The 20535-nt window shown below is 43.1% G+C and overlaps 1 protein-coding gene across 1 annotated transcript; it reads left to right on the forward strand.

The window, feature by feature from the left end:
- Nucleotides 1-16636: 16636 nt before the first annotated feature.
- Nucleotides 16637-18415, forward strand: LOC147888434 (UDP-glycosyltransferase 76E2-like). Its single transcript, XM_087392208.1, has 2 exons — nucleotides 16637-17209; nucleotides 17413-18415. Exons 1-2 carry the CDS (start codon nucleotides 16669-16671, stop codon nucleotides 18327-18329), a joined length of 1458 nt encoding a protein of 485 aa, XP_087248334.1. The 5' UTR covers nucleotides 16637-16668; the 3' UTR covers nucleotides 18330-18415.
- The last annotated feature ends 2120 nt before the right edge of the window (nucleotides 18416-20535 follow it).

Genomic DNA, 20535 nt, shown 5'->3' on the forward strand with positions numbered 1-20535 from the left:
CCATGTCGACCATTTTTGTAGCAGTCTCAACTCGCTCTTGTGCTTGCAACGCCCTTGCTTGTGCCTAATCTACCTTGGCTTCTATACCCTCCCTAAGAATTTTCTCAAGTTGTGTTGCCTTTGCTGCATTGGTGGCTTTCTCTTGGAAAAGTCGCCTTTTGAGCATCTTCTTATCGTATTGCTCAAAAATCCCTTTGAGGGTAGAAAAGTCACATTCTCAGACATCTTCTTATCATATTGCTCAAAAATGCCTTTGAGGGTAGATGTCATCAGGTGCATTGCAACTCCATTGGACTGAGATGATGATTGGTATTTTCCATCCATGCAATTCTTCAGATTGGTTATCATGCTCTTGGAGATCTCCCTTGAGAAAGATACATCACATCCTTTCAGTTTCTCTACTACTGCTTGAACCTGCCAGAACTTCATGGCTCCTCTCATATCGGGAAAGAAGTGCATTGTCTTCTTCAACATATCTTGGAGGTCTGTTGGTAAGCTAGAAAGCTTGACTCCACCATCTTTACTAATCTGATCCTTAGGTATACATCTAGAATATCATGTCTCTTCCACTTCTTCTCGAAGACGTGTGCTTGCAAATTTCCTCTAGGAATGCGTAGCACATTTTCAATCATGCTTTCAATGATGGTAATCTTCTATTTGCCCCTCCTTCACATTCACCTCCTATAACAACCTGGTGAAGTTGCTAAGAGAATCCAAATTGGGCTTTTGAAGAGCGAGTGAGGAGCTCCCATATGTCACAATTTCAAGATCAGGGCAGGAGAGGCTCTTGCACTGTGCTATAGAGGGGAAGGAAAGATTGTGTGAGGAGCGAGCTCGGACTGTGTAGGGTCTATTATGACAACGAATAGAAGTTGCAAGAAGAGTGCAAGGGAGATAGAAATCATCAAGAGGGATGGAAGATGAAACAGTGAAGGAAATGGAATAGTGGAGGCTTGAGTTTATAGTCCAAGTGTAAGGGAGAAAGAAATGGTTGAGAGGGATAGAAGACAAAATAGTTAAGGGAATGGAATAGTGGAGGCTTACGTTTATAGCCCGACTACACTATCAAGGTGAGAGCCACCAAGGTGGTTGGCTTGAATTTTGATTAATTCAAGGCAACATTACTACCTTGCATGGTAATGAGTGATTAGAGGTGGTGGCATCTAAGATTACCAGCCATGTCTATGGTGATAGCTAAGATTCCACCTGGCTGGCAGTTAATTACCAGCCACTGCAATGGCCCGTAATTACTCACCTTCCAGTTACCACCACCAGGCTTGCATGCATGATTACTTTAAGTGCAGTAAATTGCTAGTCATCAAGCTTGCATGCTGAGTAGAGTACTAGAGTGCATGGTAATGAATGATTAGAGGTGATTAGGCTTCATGATTTACTTTTTTGTAATTACTACCCGGTGCTGGTGGCTCTCATGAGCCACGTCGAGGCCACGTCCATGGCCACTGGACTGGCACTTAATTACCAACCATCACAGTGGCTCGTAGTTAGTCACCTGCCAGTTACCACCATCGAGCTTGGATGCATGATCACTACGTGTAGTATATTACCAGCCTATATTACCAGCCACTGGGATTGCATGCTTAGTAGAGTACTATAGTGCATGGTAATGAGTAATTAGAGGTGATTAGGCTTCATGATTTACTTTTGTGGTAATTATTGACTAAGATTCCACTGTGGCAATTAATTACTTACCACCACAAAGGCTCACCACCGGGTGTCTGCTTCATAATTATCAGCCCATCTAGGGTGGCACCTAAGATTCCACCACGGTGACCTATAATTAATATGGACCGCAGGCTCCAGCAACCACGATGGCTCAAACTTCATAATATATAAGATCTGTGGCATTTGGCATTTTACTATGTTGCTCTCATCCACCCCTGCTCTGGTACTTTGCTCCACACGCTCTTCCACTTTCCCCCACACCACTCCTCTAGCTCTTTTTTGCCCTTGCTCTACTTTTCTCCACGCTCCCTCCTCCAACTCTCGTCACACATCTGCTCCCCTGCTCATCTGCTACTCACCCACTCATCTTCACCATGCCTACTACCACTCCCCCCTTGATGAACTGTGATCTCAATGTTATTTGCCTTCTCATACAAGGTGATTGTATTGCACTCACCTGGACTAGAAATGGTGGCACTACTAGACACCCTTTGTTCCCACGGTCGATTTCCTCTATATCTTCATGTCACCACTTTAGATGACATACAGAGGGCCTCTTTATGGCTGTGATGTATGGGTTCCCCCTAGACGCTGGCGAGATGACGAAGGCCTCAAGAATTTCACAGCATATTACTCTCGACTTGTTGGGGGGCCATAATCTGAGTCCTCACAATGTGCAAGGACTTTGGCCTCTCCATCATCTCCTCCATCGGCCAGGGAAAAAAATTTAATGCAACAAGCTAGGCTAGCGGCAATACTGAGTTGTACAAATTTCCTCTTTCTCAGACAAGGCTCATAACCACTCAACAATGGCTGGATGTAATCTTTTGGCCTCTAAGGCTCTCAGCAATCTTTTGGCTCATTCGATGTGATGTTTTGTTTGTAAGGCTCTCAGCAATTGCTGAGTTTTTATTACATTTATGTAAAATTGTTCAATTTAAGACTCTCAATATGCACTATTGTTAACTTTTATATTTAAATGGTTATGATCGCTAGATGTAATCTTTTCGACTTTGAGGCTCTCAGCAATTTTTGAGTTTTTATAAATATAAGATCCTTAGTTTAATTTGTGCTCATTATAAGTTGTTAATTTTTATATAACCTGTTATTAGATGTAGATGTACATTGTAATATATTTTTCTCAATTTCACTTGATGAATTGTAGTTGATTATCTAGATAGCACCACCGGGCCTCCAGTCACTGTGGCGGCTCGGAATACTTTTTCCCTCATTTATATTTACTGCAACAAGGACTAAAATACCAATAAATTAGGACTATACTTTCCTTAGTTTAGGACCAAAATAGCGCTAAAATAGCTCCAATGACCCACCATTGTGATTGCATAGCGATACATCTAGAAAAATATAATTAAACTTCCAAATAATGCAATTGATGATATGGCCCTTGAGGGGTCCCCTCTAGAGGCAAGGGCCATATCGACATGCATTATACAATATCCAGGATGCACTGGAAAAATATGGCATGTGGATATGGCCCTTGCCCCTAAAGGGGACCCCTCAAGGGCCATATCATCAATTGCATTTTGCTTGGTTGCACAAGGAAATACATTTTTCTTGGTACACATATATATAACTCCAAGAACCAGCATGGTGGTTGTCATAGATATCATTATGTTTGCTAGTGTGTTGGTCATCATATACCTCCTCCTGTAATACGTAAAAATAGGTAATGGAGCTATAACTCCAAGAACCAGCATGGTGGTCGCTCCAATACAACCTTGAATTCTAGGCGATGACAGGTCATTAGGCTAGAGACTACACTGAGGTGATGTTCACAATGATAGATTGTGTCTCATTATTATGCCCAAAACCAGCGCGGTGTTCTCTCTAAGACAACCTATGATCTGCATGGGCACACTGCTCAGTGGCAAGTGGCAAAGCTATGGAAAAAGGCTAAGCAATCAATCCAGAGACTGCATTGCAATGGTGTTTAAAATGATAGATTGTGTCTAATGATCTGCATCGGCACACTGCCTAGTGATAGATGGAAAAGCTATGGAAAAATGTTGCACAATGATAGGTGGTCAGGCCATAGACTGCACTACATGAAGCAGTGCAGAGATGCATGATGTAGTGCAGAACTACTGTGTGTCGAGCTCTGCACTGTTTAAAATAAATAAATTGTGTCTCATTATTATGCCAGTGCGGCATCATGATGTCACGAAAATTTTCGATGAGAGCATGGGTCCTCGCAAAATTCAAAATTTCACCCAAGAGCACATCACATCATGGCCTCAAAATGGCCCTGAAAATAGTTCCACGATTGGCTACACCCAAGCAAACGTTGACCCAAGAGCCTCAGCCAAAGGAAAAGAGGCCAAGTACAAAGAAGTCCCCTAGGCATGAGAGGACACCTCGATAGAGCCTCAGCCAAAGGAAAAGAGGCCAAGTACAAAGAAGTCCCCTAGGCATGAGAGGACACCTCGACAGACCCACCAAACACAGGAAGAGGAGTCTAAAGAGGACATTAAAAGAGAGGAGAGGAAAAAGAAGTTCAAAGTGGACAAGCAACCATGGAGCCATGTCCAGAGGCCGGTGCAGGGTCCCCCAAAGATTAAGAGGTGCAAGAAGTTAGGTGTGAAGGCACTTCAAGAGATCCGCAAGTTCCAGACCACTATGGACAATCTCATTCCCCGTGCACCCTTCCAACATATTGTACGTGAAATGGCACAGCAATACAAGGATGATGTGCGTTTCACTTTCGGCACTATGGGAGCAATTTAGGAGGCAATGGAGCATATGGCAGTAGGTCTTCTTGAAGACGTGAACTTATGCGCTATCCACACTAAAAGAGTAACAATGATGGACAAGGACCTTGCACTTGCCAAGGACCTCTGCCGCTCCAATCCCTCACTTAGGCCATAGATGTTGTTTAGGTTCACTTGGTGTAATCTGAATCATTTTGTAAATCTCTACCCTTTGAGGCCAATGAATAAAAGATATTTTTTTGTTCTATTATTGTTCCCATGTTATTATACATGTTATGTGATGCTTTCCATCACTTTATGCAAGTTTAGTGTGAATTTGAGTGGCCAAATGAACTTTTTTTGACGTGGCGTAGAAGGGAAAAGTGTTCATCATGTAGGGTGCCCAAAAATGTCAAAACCCGCCACGGCACGTATGGAGCCTATTTGACTTGGGTGAGATTCTTGCTGGATTGCTCAAAAATGACCATTATAGTGCAAAAAGTTATCTGATAGCATTCTTTTGAACGTAATAATGAATGAAAATATTAATGCCAACAACAATTAAAGTTACATAATACAATGACAACATAAAAGAAATTTTATAAAAGAACACAAAATAGACACTGTAGAAAAAGTATATCTGTATTCATATAAAATAAAAGTTATGTATAATAAGGCTTCAAAGCCTTTCTCTCTTCTCTAAAACATTGAGAATATCAGGCTTTGAATCCCCAAATAGACTCCTAGCTCTAAACCTAGTCAATAGAGTGTCAAGGCTATTGGCGTTGCTGGCCAGGGACATGGCTGCTACCGTCAATGCCACACCTTGAAAATTGATTTCAAAGGCATTGAGGGCAGCCATGTGGTTCACCAAAATGACCTTGTCAACATTTTAATTGATGTTAGTATGACCAATCATTTGTGACAAGGCTCCACTTCAGGAGATCCTTAGTGCCTCATGGCAAAATCTTTTTGTGGATAACCACAAAGTGCCCTTCTACTTGGCCAAGGTAATGTGCCAGTGAGTGATCTCTCGACTGAAGCTACTGCAAACAGGGCGTTGTAGAGATGAGAAGAGGTCGAAATGCCTCCTACAACAATCCAACATTACATTAGAATGCCGATAAAGCAAAATTATACCAAGAGAGAAGAAATTCAAAGCTCATAGTTTCATACCGCTACGGAGTCCTCATGCTCAATCCCTTCCTCTTTGATCGATTTGTCTGCACCTTTGATTGTGGCTAGTGTGAAAGCAAGAACCTCTTCTATTGAATCATCTGCTCCCAAAAACCCAGGTTCTTGCATAGTGGTGTCCAGCTCATAAAACTTGATAAAACTTGACATTGCCATGAAACAAAACAATTTTAAACATCAAAATAAATTGCACCAATATGAATTGGAAAATGTCAAAATCCACAATTGTTCTACCCCACATTGTTTACCATCTTTAATATTGCAGGAGGAATAAAAGTGGCACTATGCATGCACTTCTCTGCATGCTGGCCTACTTTTTCACCATTTAAGGTAAAATGGAAGGACTCAGACATGCCATCCTCCATGACCAATAGGTGTTCCTACACGTCCCTAAGAGTCCATTGTGATGTGACGGTCACATTCTTGACATCTCCTAAATGAGAATTAATACATAAACCTCTACACACCTCTACATTCAGCACATACTCTGGCCACATTTCCTCTAGAAGCCAAACAACCTTTGCCCACTCCTCATCACTCACATATATTACTATAGTCCAATAATCACCATGGACCACAGACAACAAAATTTCAACATTGAATCCCTCAAATGATAGACCATAAATCCCTGGCCCAAACTCCAGTGATATGATCATTTCCTCTTTTTACTATAACTATAAAAACCATTCACGGCCAAGACCCAATGGGATTAGAAAAGCGTGGGTAGCTTATAGATGGAGCTATATTCCAACAACTAGAGCATGGATCCTTGAACTGGGAACTGAGACAACTTCCCCTAAAAACTGACTAATAATGGACCACACAACCTCAAAAGGAACCCAAAGACTACACAGCTCAAGACAAGTGGACTTTAGAACTGAACTTCCCTCAACAACTTAGAAAGCATTCAGCTTCAAGATGCTTCTAACCCACACTTTTTATATCTTCCCCAATATCATCAGCCCACCATCTTTGAAGATTCTATCAATTGACGTCTTTGTAGCAACACCCGGCACCCGCCTGTGGACAAAGGCCTCACTAATCTCTAGCTTTGAAGCAGCTGAGTGCTCACACAACAACTAGACAACCCATGCACATTCTAGCACCCCCAATAGCAATTGACCTCTCTAACTCATATAGTAGTGGCACCCATATCAAGAAGCTTCTTTCAAAGGCAATAGCCCCCCTCATTTGTCACAGACCTCCCAACACTCATCTACTTCAAGTGCACAACGTCCACATCCCATAGCCAAGGTTTCTGAGACTAGCACTCAACACCCGCTTAAGAAGAAGCACCACCTTTGCCTTCCTCCCTCCTCTTTATGAAGATTGAGCCCTGAACTTCTCCCCTACTCCTAGTTCTTACGGATCCATCATCCAAAGTGCTCCAGCCTACCAGTTCATCCTTCAAGCAAGATCTCCATGCCTACAAGCTCAAGCCCACAATCGTCTCCTAACCTCTTCATGATAATAGCTCCTCATGATTTCTCTTGAACTTGGATCTCCTATCTTGCGATACCCAAGGTTCTCCAAGCCTCAAGCAACTATCCATCATCTGACATCCTCCCTTGCATGGCGACCCCCAACGGTGCGGTTTCTCCTACTCACACATGACCTCCCTCTACCAAAGTCCTCCAGCCTTCCATCATAGAGACACCCCCAGAAACTTGTCACTCGTCCCCTTCATGTAATGATACCTAGCACTACAGCTTTTCTACCCTCATAGAGAACACAAGATCATGGACTACCTTATGTGAAGATAGCCAATAGCGCTCGCAATGGCTCTTCTCTCCATCTCGATCTCATTCCCACTTAGTTATAAACCTGGAGCACCTAGATCTTATCCCTTCCAAATCGGCACAGTCGAGATTTTTCAAGAAGCTGTTGTATCTCCAGATCGAGAAAGGAGCGACACCTCGACCAATCACTACAAGACTTTAGTAAGTGCCATGTGCACTACAAAGCTTGTCATCATGGAGCACCTAGAGCCCATACACCCCCATCTCCTTCAGAACCCATCATCTGCATTGGCCTTCACACAATATGGACGCCTTCCTCATGAAACCGAGAAACCCACAGTACATGCTCACTGTTACTCACAAGCTCCTCCAAGCATTGTCTCCCCGAGCTCACGTCCCTCCCCTCTCTGAAAAACTCCCAGCTTCCATAGTAAGGATGCCTTCCCGAGAACTCCATCCACATTTCCTTCTCCCTCTCCGCTTGCATGTCCATTTACTTTGTGCTCATGAAAACTTTCCAATCCTCCTTCACACCCAAGTTTCACTTACATGCTCGCTCCCTCTCCAGAAGCTCTCCTTCCTTCTTACATAGCATGCATGGCCTCCTTCTCTCAAAATTAGCCACGTCATCTTGATTAGCCACCTCATGCTTTCCTTTTTACCACTCTCCAAGTTCCCCACACAACTTAGACCAAGGCATTTAATGCACCACACAACAACCTTAGTGCTCACTAATGCATGCCAATAGCACTTAGTATCTAATTACTCACTGACTAACCACATAATGAAATAATCCTGACACCGTGGATTTACAAGACACTCATAACATAAAATGCTCATACTTTCATGCACATATGGCTCGAGATGAAAACATTTGTCATCCCACACAATCACACAGTCATACCATGTTCTGGGATGTTCGTGCACCCACACTGCTCTCATCATTTCCCAAGAGTCTGTGAAAAAGCATTTACAATCTCAAGAAAATATTTACATCAATATAAAGTCTTGTGATGAGAGTATCCATAACTCAAAGCCACCACCCACTAGCTATGTTCATAGCTATGTGCCTACCCATCAGCATGCAACAAGTGGAAAACTTATTTACAATTTTATATCCATATTCTCTTCTTCTTCACTCTTCACTGACTTCCACTGCTTCTGCCACAGCTCATTATATTCATGATCTTCCTCTTTCATGGCTACCGTCAACTATGCAAATAACTTCTTCAAGCGAATACCATTGACTCTCTTCTTATGTCTTTTGCCATCTAAATCAGTCAGTTGATAAGTGCCATTTTCAAATTTGTTCTCCACTCTGTATGGACCTTCCCACTTGGTCTGAAAAGCAGTATGAAATGTACTATCCAGTTTACTATTATATATGAGGACCAAGTCTCCATCTTCGATTTCCTTTTTCTTAATTTTTTCATTCTCCAACTCTTGCCTCCGCATTTGTAATTTGGCATAATGCTCAAAAGCTAAATCCTTGTCTAACTGCATCACCTACAATGCCAATAATCTCTCCTTGTAACTGTCTATAGGCTCATATCCTTCTTTGACCAAAAATTTCAAAGCTAGTATTTCCACATCCAGTGGCAGTATTGCTTCTTTCCCATACACCAAATGAAATGGAGAAAATTGAGTGTTGTGCTTCACTGCTACCTTGTATGCCCACAAAACTCAATTCATCTCCAAATCCCAATTTTTTGTGTGACTTCTCGTATCTTAGTCATCATTAATATGAAATCTCCATTAAAATTATCATTCAACCCATTACACTAAGGGTAATATTGGGTGATGTACTTATGATTAATATTCAACTTACTGCACAAATGATCTGTCACTTCTCCCCTAAATCCAGGACCATTATCTGATAGTAACTCCAGGGGAATCCCAAATTTGCAGCATATATGCTCATAAACAAAATCAACAACCCCTTTCTTGTCCACCCTTTTTACTGCCTTCACCTCTGCCCATTTTGACAAGTACTCCACTGCACTCAGCATATAACACTTCCCTCTAGCAATTCTGGGTAGAGGACTGACTGCATCTATCCCCCATCTCTCAAAAATATCATAAACCAACATTATATTTCTCAGCTCCATTTTAAGAATTCTTTTTCCCCTCCTCTGACATTCATGGTAGGATCTACACCAATGCTGCACATCCTTCTATATTGAAGGCCACACATAACCCTCCAGAAGTATTTTCTGCAGTGTAATTTTAAAAGCATAGTGTCCTCCATAAGGTCCTTCATGACTGGATGACAGTATATAATATATCTCCTCTCTCTAGGACACTCTCATCAAAACCTGATCAGCCCTCTCATGTAAAGCACATCATCAATCATTATATACTATCTGCACTTCCGTATGAAGTGATACTTCTAACTCTTCTTAAGCTCCTGAGGCAAATGTCCAATAAGTAAGAAATCCACTACCTGAGCCAAGTATTCTCTCCCTCTGTACAGTGGATCTTCAAGCTTTTCCATCACTGGATCTTGATCACTCATTTGTTGAGCCAATTCATGTGCCATTTGATTATCCTCCCTTTGCACATGCTGGATATTCCATGCTATAAATTGATGAAGCACCTTTTTACTTTGGCTAGATACCCTTTCAACCTTGGGTTTCTTGCTTGCCAACCTCCCAGGACTTGCTTCACCACTAATAGGGAATCTCCCTTAATCATTAAATTCTGAATTGTCAGCTTTAGTGCAGCTTGTAATCCTTCATATAATGCTACATACTCCACCTCATTATTGCTTTTAGCTTCCAAATGAACTCCCTCCCCCTCCCTCTGAATCAGCTTGCCCTCAAAATCACTAATCACATAGCCTCCTTTAGCTTGATGTAAACTCTTCCTCTAAGAGCCATCAAAATGCAAGATAGATGCTCTTGGAATGATAGCATGCTCCTCTTTATCTATTCTCTTCTCCACTTCTTTCACCAAAATGGGACCTTCTTTGTATGTTAACAGACCTACCAGTGTGGCTCTAGAAGTGCTCTCCACCAAAAATGTAAAAGTATACTCTTGTAGCTCAACCAACCACTTCATCATACTCCAAGAGAGTGTTGAACTATTGACCAACTGAGGCAATAAAGTGTGGCAAGTCAAAACAACAAATGGCTACAAGATAAGATATGCCCTAAACTTCCAGCAAGCATACACTAAACTTGATAGAATCAGCTCTGCCTCTGTATATCTCCTCTTTGCTTCTGTCTTAACTCTTCTAGCATAATACATAGGCCTCATATAATGGGACTCCTCCCCTTTTTGCAATAAGATGGCTCCCACAGCATCTGGTCCAAATGAAGGGTTTACATATAAGGTCTGAGAGAAATGGTCTGAGAGAAATCTGGACTCTGGAGCTTTCACACAAGCAATCTCTCCCAACACTTCCTTCACTCTATTGAACACTGCTTCACAATCCTCACTCCATTGCAGAGGCTCTTCTTTCATAGCTTGCTGCAAAGGGTACAACAATTGAGAGACCAAATGTATGAACCTTGTCATATACTTTACTTTCTGCACAAAAGTTTGCAACTGTTTAGATATAGAGGGAGCTGGTAATAAGATAAGTTCTTTCGCCTTCTCTGAATCAGGTTCAATGCCATTTTGAGACACTATATGTCCCAATAACTTCACTCTAGAGCATCCCAAATGACACTTCCATGATTGAATTGTCCTCCTGCATCATCCATTCTATGGAACACTTGATCTAACCTCCATGCATGCTCTCTCTTGGAACTGTACACACATATATCATCCAAAAATGCTCTCACAAATTTATCAATGAAAGGGGCTAACACTTCATCAGTATTCTCATGATACCATGCCAGTGCATTCTTCAATCCAAATCGTACTACTCTATAACAAAAGCAACCCCAAGGTGTGATAAATGTAGTTTTGATTTGATCTTCCTCTACAATTGAGATCTGGAAGTACCCAGAATATCCATCACACACACTATACTTTTCATACCCTACCACTCTATCCAATATATCATCAATAAAAGGAAGAGGATAATGATTGCTTTTTGTTATCGCATTAAGAGGTTTGTAAACAGTGCATACTCTCCATCCTCCTGTGTGCCTGGGAATGATTACCACTGGACGCCTCAATATGAATGCTCCACTAGATAAATCAGCCCCAGCCTTGAGCAACTTATTTAACTCCTCTTTCAACACAAGCAAGAGCTCTCTATGTATCCTTCTCAACTTTTGAAAAACAGGTGTGATGCCTTCTTTTAGCTCGATGTGCATCGGCTCACATCTGAAACCCCTCATCTCTTCATGTGAAGTAATAAAAAACTTTGGATACTGATGAATGACCTTCATATACTCCTTCTCCACTCCCTCTAGACTACAATTCAGCATGGACAACAACATCTTTTCTCTTTCTGTCTGGGAAGGTGGGGGTTGCATCAAATTATCAATCTAGGCAGGAGCCCAACCTATATAAGGCATGCCACTGCCCACTGGCAACCCCATTTGCTGCTCCACCAAGCCCCAACCACGTCAACACCTATTCACCCTGCTGCTACTGGTTCTGCCCTCTGCCAGGCTCTTCTCCAGCCACGTGTGCAGCATTGTACTGAACCGTACTGCTGCTGACGTCATCGCACCCTGCCAAGTCCAGATCTAGGGCTTGCTGTCCTCGCCTTCTACTCCTTCCGTAGGTTTCGTCCTTTGCAGCCTTCTTCTCTTGTGAGGTGCTGCCCATGTGGTAGCCCCCTCTCTCTCTCTTCTCTAGGCATCTTCTACCCTAGGTCTCCCTCCTCCATGCTCTCCTCATTTGGGGGCTTACAGATGGGGAGGTGACCTTTCCAACACCCCCTCTCACTGACACATCTCGGCCCAATGCCAACACATCGATGACGATGTTCCAGTAACTCCCTAGTCATAGTCCTCTCGAACTTTTCGATGTCGAAATCTTTTCCTTGCTTTTCATCCAATGGCTCCTGCTCCACCAGGTCTGGTTCCGCTTCCGCACACCATCCTGGTACACAGGTCCTAGCACCACCTCCTTCAGTCACGTTCCCGCCTTCAAACTCGAGCAATCCAGCCATCACGATCTGCCAGTTGTCCCCCTCATAATGAGTGAACAACTTGGAGTCTTCCAGGCACCATGCTCTGAGGGTCTGTTTCAACCCATCCTTCCTTTGGCAAGGTCTGCAACTAATGAATATTTTGAGATAACTTGGACCATGAACTCTCGTTGAGTTCTCAAGCAGGTACTCTTCTGGCTTCAGTACTCTTTGTCCATCACCTTCTAGCAATCTATGTCCGAGATTTGAAGAAGCACCAATACTTCCCCTTCTGCCTTCAAAGAAGGCCAATTCCTTCCAATCTTGTATCACCTGAGACAAATGAAGAGCAGAGTCTCTCCACAGCATGCTATAAAGGCTCAAATGCAAAATATCAAATACATACCAGACTGTTGTACTACCTGAATGTTTTCCTTGAAAGCAAACTCCCATTGAGGCACCCACCAAGCGCCTGTGTAATCCTGTACTGTCCCCTTCTAAACTCTAGCATCCATCTGACCATGAGACCCCAGGGCCCTCCATGAAATCCACCCTCGTGTCAGTGTCGACAGCCACACACCTGGAAGGTACCAAGCACTCCATGCTGTCCTTCACCTTCACAAAGGCATCTGACTCCTCGTCGACCCACATCTCTATGTCAAACATCCTCACTGTGATTTCTAGATCAACATATCTGACCTCGGTAACACTCGGTGATGTCACCAGGAACAACTCTTTGATTACCACATTTGCTTTGGCCTCTCCCTCTGAATCTGAGTCAGACTCCTTTTTGTTTTTCTGATCCGCCTTTTTCTTCCTACAGTCCTTTGCAAAATGTCCTGGCGTATCACAGTAGAAGCACTTCTTCTTATGCTCCCTCTTCAAAGTCCCCTCATCGTCAGAGTCGTCTTTCTTGGACTTGCCACCGTTAGGCTTGCCCTTTCCTTTGCCAATGGAATCCTTTGCCAGCATCACCTTGTCGTCTTTATCGTTGTTGTAGAGCTTCTCCCGAGCTTCCTCCTGTAGCAGTAATGGACCCAACTCCTCAAACGTCAGAGGTTTGGTCCTTTGTCCTACTATCACAGCCGTAAACCTTCGTCAAATGGCCACCATATCTCCTTCTTCCATATCAAGATTGTAGAGTTGATGCTGAAGAAGCAAAATTCGAAAGGTGTTATCCATCTCGTACAGATCCTTCAGGGTGGCCCACACCTCTACTGATGTCTCGGCGAGCTGGATATGTGGAAGAACGGAGTCCGCTGTAGTCCCTATGATTATTGCCAAGGCATGAGCATCTCTGTCTTCCCAAGCTTCACTCGAGCTCCTCTCTGTCTACTGCCATGACTATCTCCCCTTTCCTGTCCACTTTGTCCTCCGGCTTTGACTCCACTCCCGTGGTCAGCTTCCACAACTCCAGATCTTCACTTTCTAGATTGAGTAATTAGTCCCATCCAGTTTCCCAGACTCTCCAAAGTTAGGGATAATGAAAGAGAGAAAACGGGGGGAGGAGGAAGGGAAAGCAGGGGCTGAAGAGGCTGTGGCAGTCGACATCTCTGCTGTTTATACCACACAAAAAAGTCAACCAAACTTAATTTCAGTAGACTAGAATTCTGAATGCACCTGACTGAACCTGAGTCACCCTCCTTCTCACAAGGGCACAATCCTCCAGTCGTGGAAGTCAATTCCCAAGAGCTTCTGAATCAGGGTGGTCCTTCAGCAAGGTCCCTGCCTTCAGGCTCCCACACTAGTGAGCCTCCTACTTGGGCTCTAATACCATGTTAGAAAATACCCAACAGAGGGTACATGTAGCGGAAGACTTATAGTAATGCCCAGGAGCTCACATAGTGTGCGGTGTGGGTGTGGAATCACAAACTTCTTTACTTATGTGCATAAAATAGGTATGCAGACTCATCAATAGACAATGAACCAACCAGATATAGAAGACACCAAAACTTATATATTTCCGTCCAAAACTATGGACACAATACAAAAGAGAGAGATCCAGAGTCCCACCAATGGTGTGGTCCTCTGATCTAGCCACAAGGTCCTTCTCCTATTTGTCGGCTATCTCTAGATTCGAGCCCGCATGCTCCACCTCGAGCGTAAGTAGACTTTCCGTCCAAAGATCTCAGCACCTTGCTGCCCTAGTAGACAGCCTAGGCTCAGCCCCAAGTGAGCTCAATCTACAGTAACTCTAGCCCTGCTTTGCCTCCTAGATGTAGGCCCAAAGATCAGGCTTCTGCTGCTCCTCTATTTGCTGACTTGCTGGATGTGAAATGAGGCCTGTGGCCTCTGCTTTTATAGGCCCCAAGGGCCCCTTGAAATAACCGACCAGCCAGCCCTAAATGGGCTGACTGGCTGGTCTATTTGGGCCGACCAGTCTACCCCAAAACCAGCCCTTTAAGGGCTCCAAAATCAGGGCCTTTTGCCCCACACTTCTAGGGCTTTTGGCCCTCTAATCTAGGCAAGGGCCCAGCCTATATAAGGCATGCCACTACCCATTGGCAGCCCCATTTGCTTCTCCACCAAGCCCCAGCCATGTCAGCACCTATTCACCCTGCTGCTGCTAGTTCTGCCCTCTGCCAGGCTCTTCTCTAGCCACATGTGCAGTGCTGTACTAAACCGTACTGCTGCTGATGTAATCGCACCCTGCCAGGTCAAATCTAGGGCTTGTTGTCCCCGCCTTCTGCTCCTTCCACAGGTTTCGTCCTTTGCAGCCTTCTTCTCTTGTGAGGTGCTGCCCATGTGGCAGCCCCCTCTCTCTCTTCTCTGGGCATCTTCTGCCCTAGGTCTCCCTCCCCCATGCTCTCCTTCTCGAGAGACTACGTAAACACTTGGATAGTCGAGCTTTAAAGGTTTCCCTCAGGTAGCCGAATTTTTAAGCATAAGTCCCATCAAGAAAGACATAGAAACTAGAAGAAATCATCTTCCTCTTTATGCATCATGTCAAAGACTGACGAAATCATTTGCATGCACTTACCTAATAAATTATCCATTTTGTCTTGACCTTCTTCATGAATGTCCTTCCATATCATTTGGCAAGTTCTACGGAAAAGACGATTAATTACGAATGCAGAGAACGAGATTTCGTGAAAAGAGAGATGAAGATGAAATAAAAGAAGAAAGAGTTACAAATTGAAGTAGACCCTTGCCAAAGGTATTGTTTTCTGTCTCCATTGAGTCCTCGGGGGGTGCACTACTAAGAAATCCTAGGTATCACATGCATTCAAGGGGTTTTTAAAAAACCCCTTAACTAAAAACCACCCCTCTTTACTTATGAACTAATAGATTTTTTTCTAAATTTGAATTTTTAAACCCCTCCTCTTATTGTAATCCTGTTAATTTTTTTCCAAAAGTGGGATTAAAATACCCCTCCTTTTGAATGCACATGGCACACTAAAATTTTTGGAGGTGGACCCCCCGAGATTGAGTCTCCATTGCTTGTGTGAAGTGATCTTTCTCAGCCATAGTTCACAGTCAAAAGAACAATTGATTCCGAAGCAAAGCTCTTCACATTTTCATAGGCCGTTAGGTTCAATGTGTTCCAACTACAGATGCTCTGATGGAATATCTCATCCATAAATGGTGAAATCCCCTCCAAGCCACTACACGACAATATGCCATGAATCCACGAAGAAATTCTCATGAAATGATGCCCACATGAATTTGTCAGAGGGAGATGGTGCTGTAGAGTAATTCGTCAAAAGAGTTAAATAAAGCCTTGAAACCTGCTATTAAACCGTCTTACAACCTCAAGCCATTGCTTAGTCCTATGCCTCCACGGCAAGGGAAAAAACATTACATTTAAATAGGAGGGCTCTGGTGAAGATGCTGACTTTGGAATCATGCTCATAAGTAACACCCAAAAAAAAACATTACATTTAAGTAGGACCTCAGTTCACAGCCTTCCGCTTCGGGAGGGGGTGTCGATGCCTGGCGGAAGTTTTTAAGATGTTGGCTTTGGAGCAAGTTATATAATTTTATAGCAGACAAAGAAAATTATATTGATTTTTGGCATGCCATGAGAAAGCAAATTATATTGATTTTTGGCATGCCATGAGAAAGGAAGGTCTTAGTAATGAAATCAGGCTCCAAGAAAAGAAATTCATGTTTTTTTGAAATTCTTTTGGTTGTAATTTTTGTAAAAGTATCGGTCCAAGTTGGACTTTCCTATTTCGCTATTAGTCCACTTTTTAAAAAAAATCCCTCACTCTCTCTCTTCCCCCCACTCTCGACCTCCGCAGCAGCATCGTCTAGTGTGATTCAACTTTTTTAGTTGGCATTGTTTAACACGTTGGAGAGTGCCGAGTTGATGCGCCTTATCCTACTAGCGACAATGTCGACCATCGCCTCTTCTTCTCTAGCAATTGCAGCACCTCGTAAACTCCACGCCTTCATGATGCCCTTACCGGTTCACGGTCATGTCACTCCTATGTTGCAGCTTGCCCAGCGCCTTGCCTCAACCGGCTTCTTCGTAACCTTCGTCACCCTCGACAGAATTATCTTTGGTTTGCATAGCAATCAGATGAGCAATGTTTACCCAGACCCGAATCTCCAATTCTTGCCCGTTTCAGTGGACAAACACGTTGCTGTGGAAGTCTTGGAGTTTCAGTGGGTCATCACGATCTTGGAGGCGATGAAACCGGGGGTCGAGCTGCTGATGAGAAAACTCAAGAACGGGGAACCTCCAGTCACTTGTTTCATTGCTGACAGCATAGTACCATGGGCACAAGATGTTGCTGATGGAGTGGGAGTTCCTAGAGTAGCTTTCAGCCCAATGTCTGCAAGGTTCCATTCCTTAGTCTATTATATGCAGCCTCTGCTCGCACCCTACCGATCCATGCCCAACACAGGTATGCAAGCAGAAACACTTCAGACGAGCTGGTTTTCCCACTCTTGCAAATAATTCCACCTAGATCAGATTTGAAACAAACCCGTAAATGTGGTTTCTGTCAAAGGTATGAGATATGGATCATGAAACAAGTCCCTTCTTCTCAAATTGCTTGATGAACTTTTATAGGCCTCACCGATTGTAGATTGTGAATAAATATTGCAGGAGAACCTCACGACAGTGAACAGTTAATCACTTGCATTCCAGGCCTCGCCTCCGTGGTGCGTTTCAGAGATTTCCCTTGTGTTAGAGCCCCTGATACAGTTTATGAACATGTGAGCCGGATTTCTACGGCAATGAAAAGTGCAGACGCAGTAATTGTGCATTCCGTGTATGAAATAGAGAGCAGTTCCGTTGATGCTCTCCGACAGGAGCTTCCTCTTTACACGGTAGGTCCTCTTCTCGCTCTCGACCCCAATAGCCTTAAGTCAAGGCCTTTTGATGAGGATGATGAGTGTTTACACTGGCTCAACTCTCAAGATCCCTCATCTGTTCTTTATGTATCTTTTGGCACAAGTGGATCTTGGTCTGAGGCGGAACTCAAGGAGTTAGCCCTTGGGCTAGAGGCTAGTGAGCAGCCTTTTCTTTGTGTGAGTCGTCCAACCTTGGTAGCTGAAAAGTCCACCGTCTCAATATCAGACATCTTTTCAGAGCAGACGAAATGCCGCAGCAGGATCGTTTCTTGGGCACCTCAACTTTCTGTTTTACAGCATCCCTCTGTGGGAGGATTTTTAACACACGGTGGCTGGAATTCCACCATCGAAAGCATTTACATGGGAGTTCCAATGATTGGGTGGCCTAAAGTAGGTGACCAAAGGGTAAACATGAGGTTCATTTCTCAGGTGTGGAAGATAGGTATAACTTTGGAGAGGCCAAATGACGGCACAATAGTAAGAAGCGTGGCAATAGAAGAGGCCGTGAGGGCTTTATTCAATGGAAAGGAAGGGGAGGAGGCAAGGAGAGAGATTTCAAAGCTGAAAGAGATAGTCAGAAGGGCTGTTGGGGACGGAGGGAGCTCCAAGAAGAATCTGGTAGATTTTGTGGAACGTATGACTAAAACAGCGAACGAAGCAACAGATTGAGCAAAGTTATGGATGGTTTATGAATAGAAACACGAACTTTCAATGTTTTTGTCAGATTAGAGAAGCGTTTTCAAAATCAATCCATGTTTTGACTCTCACTCTCTTCACTATAAGAGTATGCATTTGAGGTTCCAAAATTAGGTTTTAGCATTGCGTATGTTGCTCCAAATGTGGTTTAAGTGTGGTCCAATATGTCCCCCTAAAATCCAACTTTGATTTCCATTGTGATGCATAGTGTTAATTCGTAATCTCGATGCATTGTTTGAAGTATTAAGGCTTGGAGGGAAGCATAGGTTAATTCGTAATCTATACAAGTTGTTTGAAACATTTGTAAGTTGTGTGCCTTGTCTGAAATATTAAGGCTTGGGAGGGATGCAGAGCAAAGTTGCCCTTCTTGCTCCCCTCCCCTCCCCTCCCCTCCCCTGTTTCCTCTTCGGAGCCTTCCCTTCTTCCTCTTGGTTGCAGTGCCCTCTCTTCTCCCGCTCGGCCCCCTTCTCCTCTATTGCTTGACCCCTTGCACTCAATGGTAGGTGAAGCAACCTAAATTATTCTTTCGATGCTTTGACAATCAATGGCAAGTATAGTTGGGTTGCTACGGCTCAAATTCTGTAGCTGTGCAAGCACATGAATCGCTATTCATCAGAAAGTGAATTTGACCCATAACTCTATGTGAATTTGTAAGATTTGTTTTTGTGCAATCAGGTGACTCTCCTACTTCAACATTTAGTTGATTACTCATACTATCGAACCAATGTTGATAGGCTTGCTTCGGATCCTAGAAAGCTAGGAAATACTGGACTATCATATCGGTATTGTTTTAGTGGTGTTTTCACAAACGCTATGGATGTGGAATCGCCATAAAATTTGCAAACAAAGTATTAACGTACTGGGCAATCCAAAGGAATACCTCCACTAGAGTGTCTGAAGGAACATGGGCATCTTTAGTGCTTCAATGCATTATGCCACCAAAACGTTGGCTTGCCAAGCATTCTCAAACAACGTAACATGGGCATCAAAGCTATCAGTGTAGTTCCCTAGGAATTTAGAATACTTTACCATCATGATTGGTTGGAACCATGCATGGGTACAAGCAACACATGGATGGAAACACGGCAAGGAATGATATGACAGGATGGCACCACTCGTAGGTTCAACAAAATGTGAGAAAGATGCAAGTAAACACTCAGAGTGAGTGTCTTTCGGGAGAGTGTTGCTACTAACTTCCTCAAACTTGAGAGAGTTCTACAAGTCCAATGAGTGTCACAATAGAGATAACGAGCTTTATGTGTAGGTATGTACCATAAGGATAGAGGGAGAAATCATAGTCACCAAGGTGTTAACAGATGTTTATTTTACTTCTTTAGCCAACTAATTGATACAACATTTGCAAGAATACAACACCACGAGAAAACTTAAGACGTTTGGGTCAGGTCACAACTTAAACACACAATGCCAAACGAGAAAGAATCAAAATAAAATAGGAAAGAGGAAGAAAATACCGAAACCTTGTATGAAGAATACGTGGCTTGCACCACTGTGAGTCCAACCACTTAATGCTAGAGGCTACAGAGCTAAAAGTACTTTGTATTATAGAGACAATTCAAGCTCAACAAACTCTTTACAATGGGGAAATATTCCCTATAAATCATGTTTTTCCACCAACAATCATCCACGACTTGTGATGATGCGAGTCATTTAAACTAAGAGACTTTTAAACTACTAAAAACCCTATGGAAGCGGTGATGTACATATTTCGAGGACCCCAATTTTGAACTGCTAGTGATAGGAACTAGGTGGAACTGATACTGTTGTATATCTAAGGTCATGTTTTGCATTCTAGGACTAGATGTTTATTTGCATGAAGATAGAAGTTGATTGTTTATTGTGGAACTAGTGGTAGATAGGCTGGTGGAGTCGTGGCTAAAAGCATGTAGATAAAGAAAGCCATCGCACCTCCCCAAAAAAAGAAACAATCACTATTTTTATGAGAACTTTTGGTGCATAACCTAGATTTAGGAGTTTTTGTTATCATTGCAAAGCTGAGATCAACATCTATGACTTTCTTGAAGAAGTTGGGGTAACTCAAAATATGATAGGAGACCTATTTTTGTTGTGAAAAGGCATCAAAAGGCAGTTGTTTTTTGGGAGTAGAGGAAGTTTGTGAGTGTCTTGGGATTAAAAGAAGGGTGATGCTCCTACTTTGCTC

Source organism: Dipteris shenzhenensis, chromosome 21 (assembly GCF_047967505.1).
Source record: "Dipteris shenzhenensis isolate YYH24624 ecotype China chromosome 21, Dip_SZ_1.0, whole genome shotgun sequence".
NCBI lineage: Eukaryota > Viridiplantae > Streptophyta > Polypodiopsida > Gleicheniales > Dipteridaceae > Dipteris > Dipteris shenzhenensis.